The following is a 17,866-nucleotide window of genomic DNA, read 5'->3' as shown; positions in this document are numbered from 1 at the left end:
GTTTGGATATAGCTGTTTAGCCAGCAGTGAATCAGCAGCTGTGGATCCCAACAAGTACCTTAACATTCAACCACATTCACCCATCCTATTCCTGAAGATATCATAGGAAACCTTGTTAAATGGCTTGCTAGGACTAAAATAAATCATGATTATATTTTTTCCATTAATTATTATTAGAGTGATTTCATACTTCTGTCTAAAAAAACAAGTGATTTTAAACCTGAGTCTCATAACTATCCTTATTTTAAGTGCCTACAAACTAGCATATACTAATATTAAATCTTATGATATAATGTTTATATTTCCTGACCTCTCTATGACATTATCAATTCCTCGTGGGAAAAAGTCATTTATACTTCCATGTGTGTTTTGTAAATTAACACAGCAGCAGGCTTAACCAATAATTATGATTTCAGCCCCCAAATAAAAAAAAATGTGTTAAAGTAACACGTAATACAAGAAAATAAAATATTCTCAAGTCTCTCTCCTACATATTTTACTGTTTTTAAATTTAAATCAATCTGCAATTTGAAGAAAACACTCTGCTTATTTTAGATAACATTAAGTTACTAACTGAGGATGGCTATCTAATTATGTCTATGGGAACTACTGTCAATCGTCTTAGAACTAGTCATACAGTAACAAAAATAAAATGTTTCTCATTATTCAGAAATGTTAATTGAGTTATTTAATTTCCAGGGTGCTTATTGGTTCTCCTTTAGTTGGACAACCCAAGAACAGAACTGGAGATGTCTATAAGTGTCCAGTTGGGAGAGGTGAATCATTACCTTGCATAAAGTTGGATCTTCCAGGTATGTAAAGTCAAAATGTTAAAGTCTGATCCTAAATTATGCCCAGCATTCTCACTGAAAGTGAATTTCAACCAACTCAGGAAAACTTTACAAGGAATCTATAAACATTCTTCCATTTTTATTATTCAGATTTACATAAAATGGCATTTTGATGCCTTTTACCCTTCATTTGCTTTAGAAATTCATCATAGAATATCTATAGATATAGAAGGTCTTACTAGTTTTGTAACTTGTAACCACCTCCATTGTTCAGAATCCTTTGTAAAACTAGTGGTAACATAAAAAGAACTCTTCTAAATAAACCTATCCATCACACTTCCTCCACAAAGTTTAACTTAGTGTTTGTTTTTTTTTAAAGAAAATAACACGAGAAATAAAAATTTAAATTTTAAAAAGAGAATTGCAAAAGGTAAATTTATATTGAAATGTATGTATTTGATAGAAGTATCAGCGTAGTTAGAACATGACTAGAAAATTCCTACTAGAGCTATCCAGGAATTGGAAACCTGTCAGTGTTCTGTGCAATATTAAGTACCATGGAAATGACTCATCCTCTTCAGGTTTATTTAAGATATTGTATTTTTCAGTTCTCCTTTTTTTCAATTTCCTACTTGTTTATTATGAACATTTTCTTCTTTACATTCAAGAGCATAGCTACTTTAATATGTCTTGCCTGATAATTCCAACATCTGGAATATCTCAACATCACTTTCCATTTATTACCTTCCTCTTGAGGTTAGGTCACATTTTCCTGTTTCTTCTTATGTTTAGTAATTTTTTATTGTATCCTGGATTAAACTTTTGAGTTTTAAGTGTGGAGATTCTAGATCTGTTATGTGCCTTTGAAAAGTCTTAACTTTTAGTTTTAGCAGGCAATTTACTTGGCTGAACTCAGTTTCCAAACAACAGTGGGAAGCAGTTAAAATCTCTATTCAATTCTTCTAATTTTTTAGCTGGGCTATGTGAAGTTTACCTCGCACATGTACAGTTCGGGTCATTCAGATGTTTGGAAAGAATATCTGTATATATTCAAACTCTCCTTTTGTGGCTCTACTTTCCAAGATACCCCCCCTTCACTTGGCACTGCTGTCATTGCCCCATTCTCTGTCCTGTTTCTTCTAGACAGGAAGACTGTGAGGTCTATCTGAGGTTTAGCCACTGACTCAGGCCTTCCCTTAGGGGAAAACAAACAAACACAAAAACAGGAAACTCATCCAGTGCTAATCTCTTCTTACAAGTATAGACTCCCTTCCAGTTTCTGCCTGCTCTTGGTTGCTTTCCAGTGCCTTCAGACTGTTGTTTCATACATTTTTTTTTCCTTTTCCTAGAGTTTATAGTTGTTATTTGCAGAAGAGTTGTTCTGATAAGAGCAACTCCTCCATTACTGGAAACTGGAATAGAGTTTTTTGTTTGTTTGTTTGTTTGTTTGCGGTACGCGGACCTCTCACTGTTGTGGCCTCTCCCGTTGTGGAGCACAGGCTCTGGACGCTCAGGCTCAGCGGCCACGGCTCACGGGCCCAGCCGCTCCGCGGCATGTGGGATCCTCCCGGACCGGGACACGAACCCATGTCCCCTGCATCGGCAGGCGGACTCTCAACCACTGCACCACCAGGGAAGCCCGAGTTTTAACATTAGTGTGAAGATGTTGGCTACACCAAGAACAGTACGGAAGTTTCTGCTGTAGTCCCTAATGTCCCAGGAATGCTCATCCTGGGTCAACGGTAGTATAAAAATTCTAATCTAGATTATTCAAGACCAGTTCCAGATGCTTTCAAAGCAAACCAGACTGGATTCTGGGACAAAGACCAATACTCAGATTAGGAGGTGATTGTGACCTTTCAGGAATCTCTGCTTCCATTCCATTAAATCTACATGTAATCTTAAGGTAAGAAAAAATTCTAGGCATGAACAGTGAGACAAATCTTTCTTGAACTTGAGTTTTGCCACTTTCAATTATTTTAGCACTCTGCTAAGTAGGGTTTAGAAGCTTTTGCCTTTCCTGTCCAATCTTTTTTTTCTTCTTCTTCTTTTTTATTGTGAGTGAGTGGAACTGCTTTTTGCCAGGTTGGCATGCTTTAGGGCTCAACATTCTTATTTGTTCTGTCAAATGTAGTCCCTTCATTGTGTCTTTACCCAAACTTCCTGACCACTGCTCTAATCTTGCTCCAGTTTTCTTTGTAACCCTCCTGATGTCCCTGTGATGGTGAAACTAATGGTCAAAATCTTGTGTTTGAGTTTTCTTTTCTGGCCTTCGACCCATTTTCCTTCTTCTTGCCAGAAATCATGTTTCATCATATATAACATGTGGATGCAACATGTTGGATGACTGTATGTTTCCTTTGCATCTACAATATCATGAGACTAAATATTTTATTTATTTTAATTAGCAAAAATATGTGAAAAGCTGCCCCATGTTCTCATTGCCCTGATAGTTATGCATTCTTTTACAGTTCAGCAAAAGTATGTGAGACAGTGATTCAGACAAAGTTTCTGAGACAAAAACCAAAATGTTTTAATGAGAAGACACTTAATTTTACTTTGTTTTCCACCATCATAAAAGTTTCTTCTATTTTTAGTTAATACATCAATTCCCAATGTCACAGAAGTAAAGGAGAATATGACATTTGGATCAACTTTAGTCACCAACCCAAATGGAGGGTTTCTGGTAAGAAAAGGAAGAGTAAAGATAGTTAATGAACCAAGAATTATATTATAAATCTTTATAAAATCTGTTATATAATTTTTAATCTTATGACTTTAATTTTTTAAAAGGCATGCGGGCCCTTATATGCCTATAGATGTGGACATTTGCATTACACAACGGGAATCTGTTCTGATGTCAGCCCCACATTTCAAGTCATGAACTCCTTTGCCCCTGTACAAGGTACAGATTTTATGCAATGTTTGTGCAGTGTTTGAAAAGAGTAAGCAATGAGTGAGACATATATATACACGGGAGCATACCAAAAAGCTTGAAGTATTTTCTCGGCTACCAGCATTACCAATTTAGGTAAATGTTTGCTTTGCCAATATATAACAAAACTTCACTGCTATTTTGGAATTGATATTAGTGTAAATAACCTTTACAGAGTCACGTCTAAACATCAGAGCTAAAGCTGTCACATTGTTTTTATTTAAAGGGTGAGTTTCTTTGAGAAAAGTAACCTCATTTGAAATATACACAGAATGAGAACTGTATAGAGAATTCATATTGAGAACATTTCCAAAGATAACTCAGACAGTGTTAATTACAATTAAGTAGGTATGGGTTTTACTTGATGTGAATCCCAAACCAATTGTTACTGAATGCAAAGAGTATTTCTTATCACTCTTTTTCTGATTTAAAAAACTCTTTTTTCTGATTTTAAAAGTAATGTGTCCACTTTGTAGGATATCAGTTCATCGTTTAAAATGAGTTCCTTTTAGCTGTGAAAACATTTCATATACCTCTAAAGATAGACACCAAATCTGCACGATTGAATCTTTTTCTTGCAGAATGCAGCACTCAGCTGGACATAGTCATAGTGCTGGATGGTTCCAACAGTATTTACCCCTGGGAAAGTGTTACAGCTTTTTTAAATGACCTTCTTGAAAGAATGGATATTGGTCCTAAACAGACACAGGTATGACTTCATGTTTTGATTTCTGTTGTCCTAAAGATACAAATGCATGGAGTTTTAATGACAAATTATTCTGAAAATAAATTAATCAATAAAGCTAAAATTTAGGATGAGCTTTGTATTCCATAGCCCTGTTCTTATTCCTGCACATTACTGGCAGGCTGTTTATTTTCTAAGCAGAAAGTATTATGAAAGCTGCATTTCCAATGCTCTGAAAAAATATTCCCTATAGATATCTATAAAATCATAATTTAATTCTTAATTATAAAATAAGCATAGCCACCTTTGGTAATATCAGAGCAGGGTTTCAGAATTTGTAGAAACTATTCTGATATGCCATCATAGTGTCTTTTCTCCTGTTGTACAGATAAATTAGGAATTGGCCACAGGATACTGCTGTAAGTCTATTTTCCCCTACATTTAATGATTTCTTTTCTTAAGTAAAAAGCAAATGCTCCAGGCTTTAGCTGCAGTAAGTTGAATAATTGGGTGTTTTTCTCCCCGTGAGTCTCTGTTTGTAAACACATCCCCCTTTATTGCCACTATATAAGGTGGAACTTCTCACATGGCTCTTCCACTTTAGACAGTGAGTTTCGGTTTAATCAGTCTAATGTTCATTAATATTATATGGCCACATGGCTTAAAATATGGATAAGATGCAATGGATAATAGGAAAATTAAATGTCAAAGTGAGGACAGTGCCTTGAGGGTAGGAATTAACACTAGAATCAGAGTCAAAAAATGGCTGTTGCAGAGTCTGGGGACCTCAGGAGAGCACAGGAGATGACTGGGCTGCACACGCAATCCAGGGTTCTTTTCTTTTTCTCTGAGAGCTCTACTCTTGGAAAAATTTCTGGGGCACTGAAAAAGTTGTATGACCGCATTAATATTTGTCACACCTGCATTAAAATTGGGATATAAATAGACACACACATCTATATACACATATATGTGTATGTATACCTATGTATACACATACATATATGTACACTCATGCATATGTATATATACATACATGTATCTGTGTATATGTATTTTATATTTTTGTATCTGTGTGTATATATATTTTTATACTTTTATGTTTATTTTAAATATATAACATAATTTTATTTTATAATATATATTTATATAACACATATCTAAAACATATATTATATATTTTATAATATATACATATCATACATTTTCCCAAAAGGATGGTAGTTGAAAATTGCAAATTAGAACTCAAACCTCAAAGTGAAATGTCATATGGCTGTATTCCAAGGTTGAATGGATCTCTTTAGAGAGCTAGGTGAGGGGTAATGTTGTGTATATCCCAGTGGACAATAGGGAACTTCTTGAAATCAGAGTAAAATTATTATAGGAGATTGTACTTTTCTTATAATCATATCACAAAATGTAAGTTTTCCTTGATGCAAGCTTCTTATCTGCAGTCATCTTCCCAAGTGGATTGCTGGAAGTTTGGAGAGGATATTAGCCTTCTTCTTCCTACAGGGCATCAGGTGGCCTGCATCCTTTAGAAGACCACTCAGAATGGTGACCTGCTCCTCCTTTTTGTACAATACGTGTTCCACGTGGACCCCTTTTTTTCCCTTCTGAGAACTTCTCTCCCTTCTTCCTTTCCTCTCCTCCCTTATCCTTTCTCTCCTTGGTCAATAAGATTTCATAGAGCCATAAAATTATAGCTGGAAGGGGTCTTAGAGGTCATTTAGCCCCAAATCTCAATTGATGGAGGGGACCTCAGAAGCTAAGTGACTTGTGCAGGGTCTCTTGCTTGTTGATGGCAGATTTGAACACACAGCTCTCCAACTGCAGTGCAGCTGTCTTTCCTTTCTGAGATCTCTACTTCTAGAGAAGTTTCAGAGCAGGTGCCATCTGATGGCCCTAAACAGTGGTCTCTAGTCCTTTGTCCCTGTGCCTCCTCTGCCAGCCCCCTGGTTGGAAGCAGGCCATGACTCTTGGTGCTCCGTTGCCTGCACCGACATACCTAAATTCAAACTGCTGATCACAGGTCTCCCCTCTCTCAACACGTTCCCCACAATGAGTTTTCCTCCCTTCCACCTGTTTTATCCACCCCATTTTACCTTCTTCTCCAATCCTTTCTTTCCAAAGCTAATGACAGCCTTGGAATATTTTTAAATTTGTATTCATTTTTAGTCATCTGAATATTTGATTTTACTTTTAAATTTATCTATTACACTATAAAAATTAATGTTTTTGTAGCTATTTGTGGAAATTAGTGCAGCTATGACATGTTTGAAGTTTCTCCACAGCTTCAGGAAGCAAACCTACAAGGCTGTTTTAGAGGAATAATCACTGCTTCAGTGGAGATCTATGCCCGTGGCTCAGTTTTGTAAAGAAATAGCTAACAATCAATTGCTTATATACTCAACCCATTCTGCTGCAGATTTGATGTTTCCATCTATGAGAACTATAATTAATTTTACATCTCAGTAGTGAGAGTCCCAATAGAGGAGCTATTCTGTCCAGCACCAGTGGAATTCCAGCCTTCCTGAGTGGGCTTCGTGGAGTTTTATGTCTTTCTGGGAGGAAACAGTGGCTCTATTCAGAGGAATGGGGACGATCCCTGGGGTCTAGATGCTGCCAGTGAATGGGAGGGACACAAACTTACCCTGAGAAGAGTCAGGTCACATTTCCTTGGTTCCATGACCCCATTCCTCAGAGGAAGATTTCAGAATGCAACCCTGTGCACTGAGTCATTTGTAGCATCTGCAGAGGAGCTGCTTAAATTGCTGAGTTTTTATGTCACATTTTGCTTGTATCACTCATTATGGAGCTTAGCCAGACTCATTCATTCATTTATTCACTTGTTTTTCCTGAGGATTTACTATGTACCAGGCTCTGTGTGAGGGCTTGGATAATTGTGGAGAATAGACAGATGTGGCCACTGCCTTCATGGAGCCTCTGTAAAAAGCAGTGTTTCTCCAGATGTGGCTCGTGGAATTCCTGCTTCTGAATCCCAGAGGTACTTGGACTGTACCCCAGACTTTAAGAATCAGAATCTCTGAGGGTGGGGCCACAGAGCCTGCATTTTAAGTAAGCAACCCACATGATTCTTAAATAGGTTAAATTTGAGAAACAGTGGATTAAATGCATTATTAAATTGATGTGTGTGGTGTGTGTGTCTGCTTTGCTGCACCCTCCAGATTACAGGGACCTCAAGACTGAAGCCTTTATATCTCTTTTTATCCTTGTCAGTGGCCAGCCCAGTGCTTTGCTATGACATAGTAGCCCTTTAATGAGCACCTGATGAATAAATGTGTGTATCATAATGAATGTATTTTTGTATTTTTCTCTGATAGGTGAACATTTAATGAGACTTTTTCTATAACTGGCATTTTAGTATTCTTTCAAGTATATTATTTATATGTTAGGCTTTAGTGTTTATACTTTAGTCATTTCTAATCTTTTTCTATGTTGGTTTAAGTTGTATTAATGACTAGTTTTTTTCTTTTTTTTATTAGTTTCTGCTTTAATGACTAGTTTTATAAGTAACTCTCTAAACAAAAGGGATTGAGAAGGACATTTACTAAGCCATCACTTTTGCCAAACTGTATTTAATAGTGTTTTAAGTACAACACATTTAAATACCCTTTAAATCTGACCTTCCTTCAGTGGAGTCAGACAAGAAATTCATTCATAGAAATTTGGAAAGATACTTTCACTTCAAAGAAATGTGTACTAAAATGTACGCTTTTCTTTCATGTGGTCTTACAGTAATTCTCTCGAAAAACATAAGACAATTTATTTTAACAATCATTTTTTTTCCTGATTTATTGATAACATAGTTTAAATAAGGGGTTTTTTTTTGTCTTTTGTTTTTGTTTGTTTTCCATTGAAGCACCCAATCCTGCCCTAAGATTGGCAGAATTAACTTCCCCTACTTAAATATAAAAATGAATTTCAAGAGATACTGCCCAGAAGAAGACGCAAAGATGGAAAGTTATGAGCTAAAGACAGGACTCTTTAAACTCCTCACCCATATCAAGGATATAAAGGCATTAAGAATGAAGTTGACAGATTTGTGAAGTGGATTTCTCTGTAGAAAGAGCCTAGTGAGAAAGGCTTCAGTGAGATCATACAGTGAGATTGGTGTGTGTCTATGAAAGTTGGGACATGCAGTTGATGACTGTCTGACTCCTGCCTGAAATATCTAAAGGGCAAGATAGCTGTCTGGCTGCTGACGGGCGAGTTAAGGCAGTGGGATTGGCCTCACACCCAGAGTTGTCCGTACAAAGAATGTGTTTCCCATGGATCATTATGGAATCCTGTTAGCTCCTGTCCATAGAATCTCCTGGAAGTAAGTGGAGGCCTCTGCACAGAACAGCCGAAGCTATCCCTGATTCCTAGGGACCACAGTAGTGACATGCATTCACTCAGACAAGGATGCAGGTGAAGGGAGATCTCCAAAGAGCCCACCAGAAAGATAACACCTGTTAGCACCTACTCCATCTTAGGACAGCACCTGTCAAGTACGAATTTCTGTACCCTGTATTTATCTTCGCTCCCTCCATCGGTGGAGATGTCAGATATTATAGTCAGCAGTCTGAGAGAAGAGGAGCAGAGAAACAAATAAACAGCTAGTCATGCCCCTCCCTCAACTACAGGCTTCTCACCTCCCATAAGCTTTAGTAGGGGGAGGAGAGACGATTTAACTATAAATCAACTTTGATATTTTGTCTTATTGATTTTGTTTTAGTTTAGGCTGAACCATATGAAATTGTTGCTGTTTGATCCTTTTTTGACCTACAAATACAGCACTTTCATGTGGTACAACCTAAATTAAAATACAGAGCTTTTTTTAAACAGACATTTTAAAACTAAAAATAATAAAAGTCATAAGACATTTATCTTTCCATCCAGTGAGAGTAGAAGAATTTCACCCTAAATAAGTTTTAAAGGGATCATGGGCCAAAAAAAAAAAAAATTTACATTCTAGTTATACCTCATGAGTTCTTGTTTGTTATATCGATATTAATTACAATTATTCACTTGATACAAAGGTAAAGATCAAATATTATGGCCTACTCTCTGCAGTCACAGATTTTTCATTTAGTAATTGCAGTTATTGGAAAGGAGTCTCAAAGATATGGAATGTTTCTGGAAGTAATTTTCACCTCAACAGAAAAAAAAAAAAAGGAAGGGAGGAAGGGAGGAAGAAAGGAAGGGGGAAGGAAGGAAGGAAGGAAAATAAATTTTAAAACTTACATTCAAGTTTCCATATGACAATTAGTATACATTAGGAAAATGCAATGCAAGTGACAAAAACATTCACCCTAAATAGTTACTCAAAGTTTCTCCCATGTTTCTGTGCGGTCCCATTAACACTTTTTGCAAACATAGTCAAGGAACTTTGCAAACCAGTTTTTTACCCAAGACAGAGTAAAGGCTATAAAATTGTTTTGTAAAAAACCACCTATAAAAACAAACCTGAAACACTCTGAGCTTGCCATAAAAGATATGATGGTATAAACGTTATGGAGGTCTTATTGATCCTCAATACCTAAACATAACATTGCTTTTAATAGTAAATGAGAATGATATAAATATGCCATATACAAGTGCATTACCCTAAATAAAAGCAGTAAATTGTGAGGCTTGATATAAAAGTGAAATATACTAATGGAACAGTGTCTAGACTGTTCCTATCAAGAGTATAACATAATATTAAACCAGGCAAAATAAAAGAGGGAAATTCATTAAATTTTAGGAATTTTATTTATCTTTCTTTTTACGACACATTTTATGGCCATTTCCCTAGGAGCCTAAACTATGAGGGCTGATTCACTGTTTGGAGGTCTGAGAAGAAACCTGTCTGAGATGGGCAGCCATATCCTTGTCAGTCAGGATGTCGTTTCTGAAAGTGATGTTGTGAATGTGGTGAATCTTCCTCTGCACTAGCGTTCTGGTCTCCGTTGTCCTCTACCTCCATTCAACACTCATCTGAGTTATTTTTCCCATGTAGAGTCCAGATCATGGAATTTCCCTGAATAAAAATCTCCTATCCTTGCCTGTGGAATAATACCCAAGCTCTCCAGTGACTTATAAGACGTTCGTCACCTAGTGGCTGTCATTCGACTGTCTCCTGCCTCCTTCCCCTCTTGCCCTGTAGCCACTCTTACCCTGGCCTTCCCTGAACACGTTGCTCTATGCTCTCATGATTCTCTCTGCCCGGAAAGCCCTTCTCCACCCCAGGCTCCCTGTGCGAGGTAAACTTCTGAGACTCAGTTCAAGGGTCACTTTCTCTGTCCTTTTCTGTGGTTATTCCCCCCACCCTTCCCAAGAAAAATCCCTTCACCTCCGTATTCCCACAGCATTTACACACCCTTCGTCCACTGCTCTTATCTCTCAGTGGCATCGCTTTTTGTTTCGTGAGTGCGTCTCTCCTGGTGGAATGTGAATTCCACAATGACAGCATTGTGCCTTAATCCTTTTATTTATGGAATACAGCTCAGAGTTTCCTGCACTGCCTAGCACGTAGGAGGCAAGTCATTTATGTTGGAAAAATGTAGTTTCTGGAATTTTTAATTTCTCCTTGTGTTAAAAATCATTATTGTACTGACCACCATCTCTCACTCAGCTAGAAGAGACTTGTTTTTGGGGGACACCCCAGATTCCCCTTTACATTGTGTTTCAGGCTTTTCTTTGCAGGTGTTCAACACATCTAGCCCCATTCACCTCTGGTCCTGATTTCTCCCATAGTCTTCCCCATTTTAACATCTTCTAGCCTTACATTTTTGAGCATGGGTCAATTTTATTGCAGCATCTTCCATCAAGCAAGAGACCAGCTAAAGACATCCTTTTCTTAGGACCTACATCTTTTTTTTTTTTCAAATAAATTTATTTATTTTATTTATTTATTTTTGGTTGCATTGGGCCTCCGTTGCTGCGCAGGGGCTTTCTCTAGTTGTGGTGAGCGGGGGCTACTCTTCATTGTGGTGCGTGGGCTTCTCATTGCGGTGGCTTCTTGTTGTGGAGCACGGGCTCTATGCGCGCGGGCTTCAGTAGTTGTGGCGCACGGGCTTAGTTGCTCTGCGCCATGTGGGATCTTCCTGGACCAGGGCTCAAACCCATGTCCCCAGCATTGGCAGGTGGATTCTTAACCACTGCGCCACCAGGGAAGCCCAGGACCTACATCTTTAATTTACCAACTTTATTTGTGTTTCTGAGGAATCATTTCATCTACCTGTGAACCAGTCCTGTTCATCCCTCTCCATAGTGACAAAGGTTCAGCCAGGTTTCAGCTAACACAGCCTTGAATGGTTTGTGTTGACAGTTAATTTGGATTGCAGGCTGTATTACCACCACATTCATACTCTCACTTAATTGCAGTAGAAGCATGTTGTAGGGCAGGGCTTTTGCACCTTACTTTGGTAAAAGGAAACATAAAATGACCAGATGCAAAGTCTGAGCTGTTATCAGATTAAGCAGTTGTGCATCCTACAGAAACACAGAAAGCTTTACTGTGCTTCCCTGTCATTACACCCCTAAAGAAGCTATTGATTGGATAATGTTAACTGTTGAATGAAAACCCAGAAACTTAGCTCATTTTGGGCATTAAAATTTAGGCGCTGGTGTTATCACTCTAACTTAAGAATACAAGGTAATCGTATAATTCTAAATGAGGAAATAATTCCATTCCTTCATGATTCTTTGACTCAGTATACTTAATAGCTATTTTAAACACTTCTCTTTTTTAAAAAACTCCCTTGTCATTCTGCTGTGACTTTAAGTTTTATGAGAAAAAATTAGTGATTTTTGTGATTTCTAACAGCATCATTCCTTCCATATTCCTCACACTCACTTTCCTCCTTGTTCTTTTCTACCCTCAAAAGAGAAAAAGCCATTTGGATAATTAATTCATTTTAATTTAGCAGATATTTATGAAGTATCTTATTGGTCAAGTATTACGCTAGATGTGATAGCAATATAAATAACAGACTCTAATACTTTGTCCCTAATCCTGAAAATCTTCCAACTTAGAAATGAAGTAAAATCTTGTATTTGGATAATTGCAATGCATGACAGTGTGCTATAAATATAACAAGGGTGAATAAAGCAGAACAATTAATTGATCTTTACGAGTAGATAACTCAATATTAGAATAAAGCAATATTTTCCAAGCTATGTTGTTTGAGGTGTTGAATATGTTCCTTACAAAAAAATATTCTCTTAAATAAAAATAAAATACATCAGGTCTTCCAATTTGTGATTCACAATGCATGTTTTCATATTAAAGATTCTGGGAGCACTCTCAAAAGAATCCACTTATGAGTCAGAGTAGAGCAATGCAGGAGTGAGAGAAAGCCTTGCTCTTTTGCTCCATTTGAAATTTGTGGCATTTTTTAACTTAATATAAATAGCAGAGGGAGGCAGACAGACAGAGACAGAGAAACTGTTATACTTTGTATTAACAATTGCTTTCCAAGATTAATTTGATCATGGACTCTTTTTAAAAACTCATACCTAGCAACTGAGAAAGTTAGCATTCCCTGGAAAAGGGTAAGGGAATATTAGTTCGGGGCTTATCTGAAACATGATTGCAAATTTTATGTTTAAATGGAAAGTTCTAAGTGTTACAAACCTCTTGTTCATGTAACAGAATCCTCAGCCAGTTGTGTGCCTGGTTTATGCTATAATGTGAATCAGCTCTTACTTCTCTTTGGACTTAGATTGTAATTACAACTGCTTAATCAAGAAGTTCAAACTGCATCTCCCCAGGAGCTAAATGTGTCCCTTACAGTTGTCTCTGAAAAGTAACTTTTCTTTCTACTGTGGTTTATCCCCCCTTTGTAAGAATCTACTGTTACTATTTTCATCTACTCTTTTACTGATGCCATAAGCTGCTCTATCCATTCTCCCTTAAAGAAAGCCCTCATTTAACTCAGTTTCTCCTTTTAGCTGCCATCTCTGCCTACTTTTTTGCATTTAGCAAAAATGCCTAGAATCTTTCCATCTTTACTATTCCTCACCAGCTCTCTACTTAACTCCACCCTCTGGGTCTTGTACCATTCCAATGCAATTGGCCACTTCAAGTCAAATATGGTGATTATTGATTGTTTATCTTTCCGCAAATTCTGGAATGATTTAAATGTCTTTAATGATCATCCTTGACAGATTTTCCAGGCTCAAGCCTGCTTTGCTTCCTCCCATTCTACTATCATACTCTGCTGTCTGTTCTTTACCTGGGTAGCTCATTCAGAAATCTGGATCCTCCTTCCTCCATGAGGGCCTTGTGATTCTCTCTCCCCCTGTTTCCTCACCATGTGTGTTCATCACTTTTTATCTCATTATTTAATTCTCATACTTATTTGACTCGGTTGTAGATGCATGTATACCCATTATGCTAGTACAAATCTGTTTCACCTGCCTTAAATTATAAACTAAGCTGGGACTGAAACTATTTCCACTAAAGTGGGTCTCACCAGTACTCAGCAAAGCATTATATATGTTTTGTGATTTGAGCATTCTCCTGTGATGACAATTAATAAATGGCACCCTTTTCTGGGGAAGACATAGCTGACCTTATTCTATCTAGTTCCTAAGGAAATAAGAACCCCTGTGTCAGCCGGAGACCTACACTGAATGTCATTTTTCTGAGATGTGAGTTCCCACTGCCCACTCTTCTAATTTCCCACACTTCTTTATATCTCTCTTTTTCTGTTTATCATTATTTCCCTACTATCTCAGTTTTCTACTTGCCTATGTGAAATGTTATAGTCATCTAGTAAGAATGTATGAGGGTCAACTGTGAGCAAAGCAAAACAGTGGTACAGGATAAGAGAATACCAAAAGCTATGATGTAGTCCATGCTCTTTACCCCTGCTTGCCCCTTCCTAACTTATAATGGAGTTGGGAGATAAAGCACGCATGCAAAAGTTGAGAAGAACACAGGGCTCACAGGAGCAGCACAGACAAGTTTGCTTCACAGTTTGAAGAAGGGGAAGATCAGTATGGACTCTCGGCAACTAGGTGGACAAAGCTGCAGAAAAAGTGAAACTTGAATTGAATCTTACCGAATGGGTAGACTTAGCTTAGTTGGAGGGAAAAGGAAGCACATTTGGTCTGGATAGAGTTCATCCTGAGGAGTCCTGAAGATGAGGATGAATAAAGAAGGTAGGGCCAGACTGTTGAGTGGCTGAAAGTCAGGAGGAAAAAAGTCAGGAGGAAAAAACTGAATTTTAACCTATAGACCTAGTATTCAAGAATCAGCTTGAAGCTTTATCTACTTTCTATTTGAATTAAAGTACAATTCTCTTTTAAAGTATATTTCAAAGTCCTTGATGTAGGCAATGAAGAGTTATTAGAGTTTTTGAACAAGGAAGACACATGATAAAAGCAGAATTTAAAGACAGTTAATCTACTATTAATATGTAGAAGGGGGCTTCCCTGGTGGTGCAGTGGTTGAGAGTCAGCCTGCCGATGCAGGGGACACGGGTTCGTGCCCCGGTCCGGGAAGATCCCACATGCCGTGGAGTGGCTGGGCCCGTGAGCCATGGCCACTGGGCTTGCGCGTCCGGAGCCTGTGCTCCGCAACGGGAGAGGCCACAACAGTGAGAGGCCCGTGAACCACAAAAAAAAAAAAAAAAAAAAATGTAGAAGAATTTGAGGAAGTGGAAATGGAGGGAGGGAGATCAGCAGTGGAAAGACCCGTGACTGCCGTGGTCCAGGTTCAAGGCAATGATGTCTGGCCTGGGCTGAAGAAGGAGTGCAGAAACATAGATAATAGCTGCCTTAGATCCAGTTCCCCAGAAACAAACTCTGAGAGGAGGAGTCAAGTGATAGCAATTCATGAAGGGAGTGCTTCCAAAAGAAAATAGGAAGGGATTTGGGGGAACAAAACAGAGCAGCCACAGAGGACAAGAAAGCATGTGAGTCCAGGTGAAGTCAAGGCCTCAGCCTGATCTGGAAGGGGCTCCAAGTTAAGTCAAGGGGCTGGTCTTGCATTTTCCTTCACTCAGGCATTACCTATGGATCAGGGCAAGGGGTGAAGAGGGAGAAAACTCCCAGGCACTTCTGACTCTTTGAACCTTTGGGGCAAAACAGCTCTAGCAGTCCAAGGACAGTCATCTGGGGAAAGTCTCAGGTGGAGCTGTTAGAAGCAAAGTGTACAGAAAGGGTAAGGGAACAGGCAGTTATAAGTTCTCTTATATCCTAACATTCACAAAAAAATAAGCTTATGAAAGTGAGATATATGTTAAGTAATAAGAGAGATAGAAGATAGAGAGATAGAAGATATAAAGCACTGATCTCTGACATACCAAGGTGTTACATCTTCTGCTGTTCCTGGTGTGAAGATAATTTTTCCAGATAATCCAATTCATAGTAATCAGTTCATAGTATGTTCTATGAGATATGGAAGGTGTGTTGTAAATGTAAAATGTTACATCACAAAGCAGCCTTATTTAGTTGACATGACTTCCATTTCTTCTCATGTGAGCTCCTCCCCATGTATAAATGAGATGCTATTTTTTTCCTGAGGAGTTAATAGCTTATCACTAAAATTTGATTGAAGGGAACAGTACACTCATTAGTAAAAAGTAGTAGGATTGTTGGGCAGTGCTATGTGCAACCGCATTTGGGATTCATGTGCAAAACTTTAAAATGAGACCAGTCTACAAGGTATGTGACTTTTGTCTAACAAAATTCAGTGTCATAGGATCACACACAGAGAAAGAGATATTTGAACTTAACCAGAGTTGGAAGTTAGCCAAGTTAGTTAATGGAGGAAAAAAAAGGTTAAAGTAGTTAAATGTTTTCAAGTAAATGATTATGGTGATGGATCATGGAATCTAGGCTGGGTACAAAAAAAAAAAAAGATAAGATCTGTGAATTAATTAGACATCTTAATGTGGTCAAGGAATTGATGAATTGGATATACTAGGTAAATGAGCCAAAGTTAATGATCAGAGAGAAGAACACTTGACATTGAGATTGAGGTGCTGCAATTTTTCCAGATGACAAGGTGAAGGCTAAGACCTTGGAAGTGGATGACATAGGCAAACTAGAGGAAAATATTACTAAAGCCAAGGAAGTCAAAGAAATGAGAGACTAGGGTGTCCAATAGATTAATCCAGGTAGTAAAATGTCCAAGAATAATGACAGGAGTGACAGTTTTCAAAGTTCTTTAGTCTCCTGCTTAATCAAATCTAAACAAAGAGAAGTAAAACAAAACCAACTCTGTAAGACACCCTGAATAGATGAGCAATTAACTTCCACAGCAGCATTTATTCACCTTGGTACCATAAATTAGGTATAATGATTATCGAAGTAAAAAAATCATTTTACTTTTATTTACCCTGAGCATTTATATATACAAAGACAATGTCAAACCTACATGGTTTCCCTTAATAATTATTCAGTGTCTCCCTGGATTACTAATTAAAAGCTGTTAGGGTCATTGGGAAAAGAATTTTAAGTCTATTCAGAGAGTAACAGATAACTGTACATAACATTTAACTGTCAAGGAAATAACCTGAATTGGAGTCATGGGAAACTAATAGTTGTCTTTTTCCAATTATAACAGCACATAGTCTTGGAACAGATGGTGACAGATATTAGGTGAAAGATACAGTCAAAGGGCAAACCTAACCTGGACACAGATTGAGCAGATTTTGTGTTTATTCAGCTTACGGTGTACCTTTTCTTATACTCGCATATGTTCTCTAATTATTTCTTATTTATCTGATATCTGATTCAGCAATTCTAAGGAAGGATTCGTATATTCTATTTCTTTTTTTAAAAATATGATCTATTTACTTGTTTGTTTGTCTGTTTTATCATATTTTCTAATGTATCTTATTTGTCTGTTTTATCGTATTTTCTAATGTATCTCAGTTGGCTAGCTAGCTACCTGAACTCACTGAGTGGCCATGAAGTGGCAGCAACATTTAGCAAAAGGTGAGGTGATTAGAAAATGGGGGGAAGTCAGCTACCTGTCAATTTTTTAAAAAAGAAAAAATTTTTAATTTAAAAATAAAAGAGGAGACTTAAGTGGTAACATAATTCTATGTGCTGTAACAAGTGAGTTTACACCTATAAAGATTTAACACAAGCACCTAAAAAACAAAATATGACTAGAAAAAAAAAAGAAAATGAGGGGATTTGGGCGAGGTGAGTTTTTACTGAGACAAAATAGAGGTGAAGGAGACACATCCTAGACTAGGCCTCCTTCTGCCTTTTCATTATGGAAAGTGAGGTTTTTTAAACTCAGCTTCTTCATTTATAAAATGTGGTATTAATTTCTGTTACTATAATTTGAATAAGTTAGGAAAGAAAGCTAAAAAAAAGCAGTAAAAATATAGGATAGGGGCTTCCCTGGTGGTGCAGTGGTTAAGAGTCTGCCTGCCGATGCAGGGGACACGGGTTCGTGCCCCGGTCCGGGAGGATCCCACATGCCGCGGTGCGGCTGGG

At 37.7% G+C, this 17,866-nt stretch overlaps 1 protein-coding gene across 1 annotated transcript in view; it reads left to right on the top strand.

The window, feature by feature from the left end:
* ITGA1 (integrin subunit alpha 1) overlaps positions 1-17,866 on the top strand; it is a 163,682-nt gene that overhangs the window by 69,110 nt on the left and 76,706 nt on the right. The window contains exons 3-6 of the mRNA XM_082623787.1: positions 700-812; positions 3,389-3,477; positions 3,585-3,696; positions 4,308-4,435. Coding sequence (XP_082479913.1) covers positions 700-812; positions 3,389-3,477; positions 3,585-3,696; positions 4,308-4,435 — 442 coding nt within the window. The remainder of the gene's footprint in view (positions 1-699; positions 813-3,388; positions 3,478-3,584; positions 3,697-4,307; positions 4,436-17,866) is intronic.

This window comes from Mesoplodon mirus (genome assembly GCF_964341445.2).
Source record: "Mesoplodon mirus genome assembly, chromosome: 5".
Taxonomy (NCBI): Eukaryota; Metazoa; Chordata; class Mammalia; order Artiodactyla; family Ziphiidae; genus Mesoplodon; species Mesoplodon mirus.
Note: the sequence above shows the minus strand (reverse complement) of the source record. Positions and strands in the feature narration are given on the sequence as shown.